General features: G+C 39.1%; 1 protein-coding gene across 1 annotated transcript; it reads left to right on the top strand.

The window, feature by feature from the left end:
• The first annotated feature begins 1,016 nt into the window (after positions 1-1,016).
• Positions 1,017-10,945, top strand: LOC306852781 (serine/threonine-protein kinase SBK1). Its single transcript, XM_079389856.1, has 4 exons — positions 1,017-1,276; positions 5,632-5,827; positions 6,664-6,866; positions 7,657-10,945. The coding sequence occupies exons 2-4, from the start codon at positions 5,656-5,658 to the stop codon at positions 8,449-8,451; spliced, it is 1,170 nt and encodes a 389-aa protein (XP_079245982.1). The 5' UTR covers positions 1,017-1,276; positions 5,632-5,655; the 3' UTR covers positions 8,452-10,945.
• Positions 10,946-11,380: the final 435 nt, after the last annotated feature.

Genomic DNA, 11,380 nt, shown 5'->3' on the forward strand with positions numbered 1-11,380 from the left:
CCAGTAACTTCAGTAGAACGTTTATTTAAAATCTTAGCACAAAAACATCATTTCTGAAACATTTTAGTTTGTCTAACTTATTTAAACATGAATACTCATTTCAGATGGTTTAGAGAACATTCAAAAGTAACCAAGTTTGCAAAATGCTAAAATGTAGCAGTCCCTTAAATATAACTTTCACACAACCAAGAAAAAACATTTACATTTTTTTTTTTTTTGGAACCCTCTGCTTGTTCTGAACATGTACGAGTTTCTTGCTTTTGTTGAGCACTAAAGATATTCTGAAGAATGTTGGTAACCAAACAGCTGACGGTAGCCATTGACTTATAGAATGGGGAAAAAATGTCATGCAAGTCAATGGCTGCCGTCAGCTGTTGGGTTACCAACATTCTTCAGAATATCTTTAGTGCTCAACAATAGCAAGAAACTTTTACAGGTTTCTTGGGTGAGCGCTCCCTTTAATTAAAGATCATGCTGCTGGATCTGATTGTTTTCACACAATGTCTTAAGACAAGATGTAATATCTGAAATAGTAATAGTAGTTTTTTTTTTTTTATTAAATAAAATAACATTATAGAGCCAAAACCTAACTTTGCTAGAACGGTGCTGGAATATTTTTTGAGACAACCTAAAGGGAACCTAACGTTCTCAAAAGGTTATTTTTAGGTTTTACTTTATAACCAAAAGCCAAGAACGTTCTGATTTGCCTTTAGTTTGTATTAAAAATAAATAAATTGTTTTTGTTTTTTTTCACTGGCACTGAAGATGTAGTTCTAAACGTATAGCCTTAAAAATAAAGCTAAAATATGCACTTAAATTATGCATGTAATAAAAAATAATGGTAATAAACCTAATGCTTTTAAAAATAAAAATACATATTTATATTTATAAAATGCATTTAAAGCCTCAGCGACCTGACGCGAGGGAGAGACTCGTGCTGCTATTGGCTGACGCTCGCAGTGGGTGGAGTGTAATCAGGTGACGCGAGTAACCTGCGCTGTTACTGGCTGATGCGCGCAGTGGGCGTGGTTTCGTCAGCCGTCTCGGAAGCTGTGATTTTTCCCCAGTCTCACCTAAAGAGCCTCAATAACGCGTCGCAGGCGGTGAGATCCGCGCCGGGTGAGTTTATGATGCGGCGGAGCGACTGATTCTCTGCAGCAGCGAGACACACAAATGCGGGGAAGAGAGAGACACGCTACTGTACCGTGAGAAGAGACTCTCACTGCGGCATTTCTGCCTCGAAACAGAAGAACTGCGGTTCTGGACGGATTTCACGGTGAGTGCATTCCGCTTGATGTCAACATTATTATAATAAGGCAACAACTGATATATTTTGACGTGGAATTGATGCATAATGCTCGATAAAAATGGACTGTCCTGCTCAAGACTGAAGGATTTATGTTATAATAACCTGAGGTTACCGCTACCAGACGACCTTAATCAGCAGAATAACTTAATGTCCTTATGCTGCTAGGAAAATAAAATAAAATAATTCGTTATTAATAAAAATTGAAGCATTAACATGAGCAATAATTATTAAATATTAATATTAATATTATTAATTATTATGATTGTTTTTCTTATAATTATTCGCTTAGTACAGCGAATTGGATTAATAATAATAATAATATTATTATTATTAAATGATTAATAAACTGTTTTTCAGCTAAAAAAATAATAAAAATCTTATATAAAATATGCATTGGACCTATGGATACATTTCCTTTTGCCCTGTTCACCATGTAAACGTATTCCCCCTTTAAGAAGTGTGTGTGTGGCTGCAGACTGCAGGCAGCACAGAGTGTGTGTGTGTGTGTGTGTGTGTGTGTTGCTGCTGTTGTTCTCAGTGCGGATAGGATGAGTCTGCAGGTATCCGCAGGTCACCCAGAACTCAACAGCGTTAAATGGATGCTGTCAGAGTCCGGATGAAAAATGAGCAGACTGGTCTGGGGAATAAGAGTGTGTTTAGATGCTGATCTCCTCTAGTGGACTCTGGACAGCAGTGCAATTTACATTCCCCTGGCCCCGAGCTCCAAGAGCTCTGCTGCTGAATACAAACACATGCAATGCTTCAGTTCTGCACATTTGTTTTGCGTTCAATAGAGACAGACTGATCTCTGTCTGCACATGCCTGCCTGACAACAACCACACATCCGTCCTGCGCATTCTGGGAAATGAACATTAATCTGTGATAAGGGATTTGCTGGCTTGATTGTCTTTCACACCCCTGTGGTTTGAGCACAAGGTGTGAGAGTCAGTATTTCACACGACCTCCTGTCCACTGCTTGCTTCACTAGATATTTACAATATTGTCCAGCATCTTACACTTACAGTCGTCCACATGCTCATGTTCATTCTTCAATCAGTTTTAATAATAAACATGCATTCATTAACAAATTAGCACCATGCTTTTGGATGTAGTGGTGGTATTTTTGGACGTGTATTGTTAAAAACAAAATTTTTCCAATTGTATTCTATGATGTGCCATGACATGTTAATGAACATAGTACCAAGGTATATATATATAAAGTACCACAGTATACAGTCATTATACCATGGTACTGCCACAGTAAGTGACTTCTGGTATTTCTCCTGCGAGTCTTTGTCATTTAAATGTCTATGCAATGTGTTAGGAATTGAAAATCATGAAAAAATTACTTGTGAACTTTTGAGAAAGATGGAACCATAGAAACGGACTTGGTTGTGTTTCAAATCTCTGATTGGCTTGACTGACTGTATACTTTCTGTTTCAGATAAAAATGTGAGGAAGGATGTAATACCCAGATTGACAAAAGGCATAATGCAAGATAACTGAAGAATGTCGACGGTAGTCTTTCAATGTGAAACCTTAAATATAAAAAATAAATAAATTCATTAATAGTAAGTTAATAAATAAAAATAATGGATTATTTATACTAAATAAATAAATTCAATATATTACATATAAAATGTAAATGATCATGATAATGTGACATTTCTTTTAAGTGTACAGTTGCTGTTCCATTAGCCTAGTGAAACATAATTACACAATTTCTCCCACCTGCATCTTATTGGCCAGTTAAACTGGTAGCCCCGCCCCCAAACACATACCATTGTTGCTGTTTCAGGCTGATCATATTCACAATGTTTACATCTTTCAAAAATTAGTTGAAAAGGCATTTAACATCAGAACCTTCTGCACATATTTAATTGTAAACAAAATGCTCATATTAGTTGCAAAGGTCAAATGTCATGTGACTCTTCTCTATCCGCTAAAGCTGATGCTTGGCTTTCTACCCATCTTCCATCAAAATCCTTTTTCCATCATGCGTCTTTATTTGCAAGCAAGCCCAGAAAGACAAGAACTCTTTCAGGGTTAGTGAAGAACACAAGCAGGTCTGTAGGGAAAATGCACTGCTACTTTCCCAAACCCCACTGAGTCCTGCAGAGCGGCAGTGACATGAATATGCTAGTGTGGAAGCAGAGAGAGAGAACAGAGATTAAAGGCCCATGTTTCACCTCCCTTGACTTTCCCTTCCTTTCTTCCCTCTTGTCTGCGTTTTCCTGGCTGTGGCTGCCATAACCGCGGAGCGAGCGGAATGACAAAATAGCTGGCGCACGGAAATAAATGAGCCATTACCGTTTCACGCTTTTTAATGATTGTCTAATGACGAGAAGCAGAGGAAGTCTGTGCCTGCTTTGTGTTTGAAGAACGTCCTGTACCAGAACGTGTATGTCAGGATGTCAAAGTTTGACATTACAGCAGAGATTTTCTATATTTGCATCTCTCTGCCTTGAGCCACACACACTCGCTTTGCAGATTTGACCCGCTGAGTCATATTGCACCAGCCCGGCTTTCATCTTGGCATGTTCTGCGCTCTTTATAAAGTCCTGGTGCAAATGTGTCAGATTTGCAGACTGCGTTTGAAGTCTATTTAATAAAGCCTGCTACAGGTCGTTAGCGAGGGATCTGAACAAGTCTGAAGTATTTAGCATGTAACTTGTCCTGCATATTAATGTGAAAGACAGCTAAAGTCATGCTGTTTGTTGAGGAGAGGCGAGTTATCTAATCAGCCACTCTGAGCACCTTAGCAACCCACATTTCTGTGCCCTGGCAACCACCCAGATCACCATAGCCTTGCATTATTCAGAAATATGTATCGATGTTTTTGTGCATGCAGAAGGAAGGTGTCATGACATGTAATGTGTAATGCAGGTGAACGATCGATAACATAAGCTGTGACTAAGAAAGGCATTCCACTGCTGTTCCATAGTTGAAGTCCTTTCAAATTGAAGAATTTGTCTGTTTATTACTGTGAAACTGCTTTGAAACAACCTGCAGTGCTATAGAAATAAATGCGAGTTCACTTGACTTACACCAAAACCATCACGGCTGTTTAACCTGCAGTGCTAAGCACTTCTGCTCCACTGGCAGTAACTAATGGTTTATGCTGCTGAGGGACAGATGGGCTGTGATTCAGGCACTATGTATCATTGTTTTCCAATGTAATAAGATTAGAATTAGTGGATTTGGCTGATGTATAAGCCAGACTGAGTAATTGGGGTAATTTAACTATTTTGACAACATCGAACAACGGTTGTGGCTGATTAGGTTAGTTCTGGTCCTTGAATCTGATTGGCTGAGTCAGTCCAAGAGTGCCGATATCCTTGTCAAATAGCACTGGGATGTTCGTATCAGTCAGTCTCTGTGTTAGTGGTGGGGATTTTTCAGTGACTCTTTCTGCACGTTACATCATTCCTCCAGTAGGTGACTTGAACTAATTCGTCCAAAACACTGATTCATTTGGGAATCAGGTGACTTAGTCACGAAATCATTCATTTAGCTGTTTCTCTCCAAAAAGCATGACTGAATCACTGAATCATTAATTCAACTGATTTGTTCAGAAACACTGATTTATTCGGGAATGAAACAAGCAAGTGACTGAGTCATTGAATCATTCGCTCAACCAACACTGCTTCTGTGTGTTGCTCAGTAACACACGTTACGTTTGATTCTGCTGTCGTTCTGTAATGGAGGAGAAACAGGCAAAGTCATTGGCAATTTTGTGTTTAAAAGTCACTGAAGTTATTGAGTGATACACAATATTGCACTCACATCAATGTTTAATATCCAGCTATTTTTCTAGGTCTTCTCTTTATGCTGACGGTTAGATATTCTTCCATTGAAGCTCAAGACACATTTTGGATCATCTTAAATCGCACGATCAGTAGGTTGATGCAGAAAAAGTGTGACGTAACAAATACTAAGATCTTCTAAAATTAATTTGAGCTAATTTGACCATCTTATTCAATCGGTTACGCAACAGCAGGTCAGATCTGACTTGTAAACAGTCGAGCTCTGCTTTAAAATGTAACAAAATGATAAATATTCAAGACGGACCCTGTAAAGTCCAGACGGTTATAATATTACGTAAGCCACTGCACCCAAACACTGCGAGAGCGAGACTGCTGAGGCATGAAGCGCTGGAGAGATCAGCAGGTTAGATGAGGGGAAGTGAAATCCCTCTCCTCAGAGGACGTGTCCCTTATCTGCAGGATAATTACATTCCCTGCGGCAGACCACTGCTCAGTCCTCAGCAGAGGAAGGCGGCTCCTAAACTGAAATGCGTCTCCTTGTTCTTTGTGTTGCAGTAAGGCAGAGCAACCGTCAGCAGGATGAGCTCCTCTCCCGTCGTCTCACGCATGTCCGTCGACATCCTGGAGGAACTGCAGCTCTTCACAGCCCAAAACCTGGAGAAGGTGGAGGTCAACAAATACTATGAAGTCATGCGGGAGCTGGGGAAGGGCACCTACGGGAAGGTGGACCTCGTTATCCATAAGATCAGAGGTACAGCACAGTTACAAACCAGCGGTAGTTTAGTTAACTCAAACTAAAACCGTACCAAACATTTTCACTACATTAAATAAAAGAAACACAAATGATCTTATTTTATTTCATTCAGTTGTCAAGGCAGCATTTCATTTAGTATAAATTAAAAACCTCAAACACTACCTCAATAAAAACATTAGATGCGTAAAAAAAAAAAAAAAAGTCACTATTTAACTAAGAAAATGTAAATAACACATTTGCAGTACGTAAAAACCAATGGTAATTTTATAAATGTGAAATTATTTGATAATTTTAAGTACTAATCACCCATATTTGTAAATAAGAGTAATGTGTATATATATATATGTATGTGTGTGTGTGTGTGTATATATATATATATATATATACCAAATGCAATGAGAAATGAAATGAGAAACGTTGCCTTAGCAACTATATCTCTATTTTTATACCACTGACAAAGGTGCTTTAATATTTTACAATCACTGTCATTCATGTTTGACTGGTTTCAAGGATAATTTTGGTAAAAATGGGCATTGTTAAGATTATTATGAGGATAACAGGTGTTCTGCAAGTAATGCATACAAGAAAAAACATTAAACATTGAAAGAAACAATGCATGACTGTTAATATCTATATTTCTATAGAAACTCAAACATGTTTTTCAGTTTGTGAACACCTAGATGTTTAGATTTATTTATTTCTGTTCAAAACTAGGGCTGTCAGTAAAATAACTGTCTTTAGAAAGCGAACCAAGTTTCTGTAAACCAATAATGCTTTAATTGAATGATTCAACAAGAAATCACCCGTCATGTTTTGTTTCCCTTAACCCATAGGTACCAAGATGGCTCTGAAGTTTCTAAAGAAGAAAACAACCAAGCTGAAGAGTTTCTTGAGAGAGTACAGTATCTCTCTCTATATGTCTCCATGTCCCTTCATCATCAACATGTTTGGCATAGCGTTTGAAACGGAGGAGTACTATGTTTTTGCGCAGGAATATGCGCCGTCCGGTGACCTGTTCGATATCATTCCACCACAGGTAACGCACATGAATAAAGCAAATCATTTCTTTCAAAAATCATGATTTACTCACCCTCATGTTGTTCATTTTCCATGGAACATAAAAGTAGTGACTGATCAAGACCCAAAATATACAAAAAAAGCCATAAAGTAATAAACGGGAAAATAACAGTTATAATTATGAAACAAATTCAGTGCAGCTATAAAGCAGCTCTACAGCAGACAAGTGTGTCATTATTCAGGTTAATTCAGTTCAAATGTTGATTCAGTTTAGTCAATGTCCATCAAAGCTGATCAATTATAAAACATGTTCAAATTATAGAAGATAATGCTGTCATTATTCAGATCAATGTCGATTTAGTCAATAAGTGTTAAGTTTGCAAAATCAATCAATTCTGAAACAAATTAAATTCAGCTGTATTTCTGAATTGTCATGATTCATCTCAGTTAACATTTATTGTTGAATCAATTTAGTTTAACAACTGTTAATATTGCAGTTTATCAATTATGAAAGTTTGCTTCAAGTTTTGTTCTCATCTGATAGTGAATGCAGTCAGATCGCCAATATGACCCTAAGCACTTTTCCACGTCAAAGACAGTTTTTACAAATATGAGCGTTGGCGTGGATTTAAGCGTATGCAGACTCTAAGATCACATCTGAGCGTAGGCACGCTTTATAAATGAGGCCCTGGATTACAGAGTTTTCGATTTTGGGTGAACTATGCCTTTAAATATTGCTTGATATAGGCTAAGCTCTGACTGTGATGATCGTTGTTGTGTCCGTGATTATTCTCAATCTTCTCGCTCAGGTGGGACTGCCGGAGCCGGTGGCGAAGCGCTGCGTAAATCAGGTGGCCATCGCTCTGGACTACCTGCACTCCAAAAAGCTGGTGCACAGAGACATCAAGCCTGAGAACATCTTAATCTTTGACAAGGAGTGTCGCAAGGTCAAGCTGTCAGACTTCGGCATGACGCGGCGCGCCGGCTCGCCGGTTAAGCGCGTGAGCGGCACCATCCCGTACACGGCCCCTGAGCTCTGCGACACGTCCAAGCACGAGGGCTTTTGCGTGGATTACAGCACAGACGTGTGGGCCTTTGGAGTGCTGCTGTTCTGCATGCTGACGGGGAACTTCCCCTGGGAGAAAGCCATGCCGTCCGACACTTTCTACGAGGAGTTTGTGCGCTGGCAGAGGCGGCGGACCAGCACGGTGCCGTCGCAGTGGCGCAGATTCACGGACGAAGCCCTGCGCATGTTCCGAAAGCTCCTGGCCCTGGAGCAGGAGCGCCGCTGCTCTGTCAAGGAGGTGTTTGTGCATTTTAGCCACCGTTGGATGCTGGATGGCCAGGCGGGTGGAAGCCACCATCAGGCCACGCTGAACTCTTCGTCTGAGGAGGAGGAGCTGCTGGTGGACCGTATGAAGCAACAGACCCTGTCTCCGACTCCTTCCAAGACCAACGGCATGGAGTCGGGAGCGGCTCACCACTTCACCTCCGTGTCCACGAACAGCTCCGTGTCTTCCACCAACAGCTACGAGCGCTCGGCCAGAGACAGCCCGCCTAGCAGCCGCATCCTGGTCACGACGCCGATAGAGATCTGCGTGTAGAGATCCAACCGCTGGCGAAATTAACGCGCACAAGCAGACACATCCATAAGAGACTAAACTCTCATGTACATCCGGAACGGAGTCTACTACAGCGCAAAAAAAGATGAACTTTATTCTGCTCGATTCTCCGGTCGGCTCGACTAACATTCCTAACAGAGATTTGCGTCTAGAAACTGTCTGCGAAGAACGTTGCACTGAAACTGTGAAATACCATCCAGGTCGTGCTTTCTAAAGACCCGTTGGCACCAAGAACGATAACTATAATGATAACTTTATTAGTGTCCACACTAGATGACGTTCTGTTTATTATAAGCGCGCTGCAGTTTTGTTGTCTGCTGCTTTAAATGCTCAAGCTCTTTAACGTCAGATGGATTCTGATTGGCTGTCAGTATTTTTATCATTCATTCACTGGAAAAAAATAATTCTGAAAGTGGTTACAAGAACAATATCATTCCCTTGTCCCAGCAAACAGGGAACATTGGCTAATGTTTCCTCAGAGTTATGAAGAAATGTTCATTCAGAGTTATTTAAGATTTAATAATGTTCTCAAAACGTTAGCACAAAAAATTATACATTGTTCATGGAAGGTTGTTCTCGAACATTCTTTTAAATGTTACCATTTGTTCAGAGAACATTTAGAAGTAACGTTGATCTTTTAACGAAGACCAAACATTTAAAAAATTGAACATTCAGAAATCACGTTTTCAATAACGCTTTCGCATCTTAATAGGAACATTAGCAAAATGTTCTTAAAGCATATTTTTCTTTTCTGGAGTGTCATTATTGTTCTAGTTGTAGTGTGGAATGATTTTTAAAACGTTGTAGTTATCGTTATCATCTTTGGTGTGCACGGGCCTTAACTCGTGAATAAGCAATGAACTAATAAATAAGTGGATTGAACATTTGAATCCAGTTCCAGCTCAAAGAAGCTCACGTGAAGAATTTCGAGGGCTTCCCCAAAACGTCTGTAAAGCAATATATGAAGCAAAAAAAGAAAGGAGAATATCTGGGATCTTCATTCTTGTGAGGAATGCATCAAATAAACATTTCAGTGAATAAGCAAACAGTGAGAACTGGGACATTGATGATATTTGCTGTGAGTTTGTGTGCGTGTTTGAGATTTAGTGCAATGGTGTTCGGTACGTGCAACCCAACGAAAGCTTTTCCAGAGGTTCATGACACCGATCATGATTTTGCATGTACTCGAAGTGTTTCTAAATCTGACTTGTAGACTGTTGTTTTGAATCAAATTAATTTATCAGGATTCTTAGTATTCAGAAATATATTTTTTCAGTTGCTATGTAGTGATTAACAAACATCGATATTTTTCATTTCATTAGTACTTAGTTGTGCCAAACGTATTTAATGTCATGTTCTTGTGGCAGATGTGAAGGTCAGCTGCTGCTCCGTGATGAACATGAATTTAAAACAAGGTAACACGAAAGTTTAGGAGTATTTTTTTAATTTGAGCATTCGGCTGCGATTGCTTTACGAGTCGGACCTTGTGCACTGGTTGTAGTGGTGAACACTGTATGTATTCGAAGAAAGATGTATTTTTGCCTACTGTACAATTTTGTTTTCTTGGTGTTCCTCCTTTAAAGTCGTATATTTTTTCTACATTGATTTAAACTGAAACCCAACACATAGAGTGCAGATGTGCGCAAGCGTTCATGTTCTAATAACTGCATGACCATGATGAAAAAACATTGAAGATCTGTGAGAATTACTGTAATGTGAATATTTTTGCCGTCACAATTTCTTGCATAATGTGTCGGGGTGAAATTGTAGTAGATGATGTAGGGCAAAACATCCAGCCAGCCAATTGAATTGTTCGTTTTGTTGTTGTGTTTGTGTACTGCTGCTGCTGTTGTTGTTGTTGTTAATTTCTCACTGAGATCAAGAACTACCTGATTGAAACACCTCACACCTGCGCTGCTACTGTCAGGTACTGAAAGAGATTATTTTCAGGTGAGGTTGAACGGAAAGTCTCCAAGGCCTTGAGTTCAAACTTCTTGGGGCAAGATGTTTGGGATTGAACTCGAGGCCTTGGAGACATGCAAAAGGGGAGTTTTTAATTGGAATTGGTGTTTTATTTTATGCTACACGTCTGCATGAGCTTTCAACACGTCTTGGGAGTATGTTCTGAGAAAAAAAAAAAAAGGTTAGCTATAGTTGCATCAAGCTCTTTGCATCAAAAGTGGCCCATCAGAGCATAAATATCCTGTTCTTACATATCATAGACATGCAGCTCTGCTGGAAACTACACATCCTGACCATCAAACGCCTTCGGCAGTGCTTGACCTTGTTTTAGTAACAAACGAAAAGACCTGGGGATTTTGTGATCGTCAGCTTTTTGTGTTGAAGCGTTTTGGTTTCATTAGCTATCAGTGGGCTTTCAGTCATCAAAACAAACTCGTCTAAAATCTGTCTTTGCAATACAACTGTCTTCCTGTAAGTTCAGATTTATTCAGAAATAAATCTTGACAGAAATGTGCACTTGTTTGTTTCTCGAAGTTTGAATGACTGGTTTTGACTTTTTAATCTCACAATTCAGAATGTTTCTCGCAATTGCTACTTGAAATCTCACAATTCAGACATTTTTTTGAATCAGAATTCTAAGTTTACCTCTTGGAATTCTGTCTAAATTTCACAATTCTGTTTTTTTTTTTCTCTCACAATTTTACATCTTGCTATTCCGACTTTTTTCTTGGAATTCTGAATTCTTTTCTCTGAATTCTAAGTTCAAATTTAAAAATTCTGACTTTCTTTTCAGGATTCCAAGTTTGTTTCACAATCCTGTTTTTTTTTTAAAAAAAACCTGGAATGAGTTCACATTTTGCAATTCAGATTTTTTTTTTTTTTTTTTCTCTGAATTCTTAAATTTCGCAATTGTGACTTTTCTTCCTCTGACTTTTTTCTTTGAATTCGG

This window comes from Barbus barbus, assembly GCF_936440315.1.
Source record: "Barbus barbus genome assembly, chromosome: 32".
In the NCBI taxonomy this organism is placed as follows: domain Eukaryota; kingdom Metazoa; phylum Chordata; class Actinopteri; order Cypriniformes; family Cyprinidae; genus Barbus; species Barbus barbus.

Bases quoted from the DNA above. Each gene is read 5' to 3' on its own strand.
- LOC306852781 (XM_079389856.1), top strand. From the start codon at position 5,656: ATGAGCTCCTCTCCCGTCGTCTCACGCATGTCCGTCGACATCCTGGAG. The intron at 5,828-6,663 runs GTACAGCACAGT...CTTAACCCATAG, and splicing joins CGTTATCCATAAGATCAGAG to GTACCAAGATGGCTCTGAAG. The intron at 6,867-7,656 runs GTAACGCACATG...CTTCTCGCTCAG, and splicing joins TCGATATCATTCCACCACAG to GTGGGACTGCCGGAGCCGGT.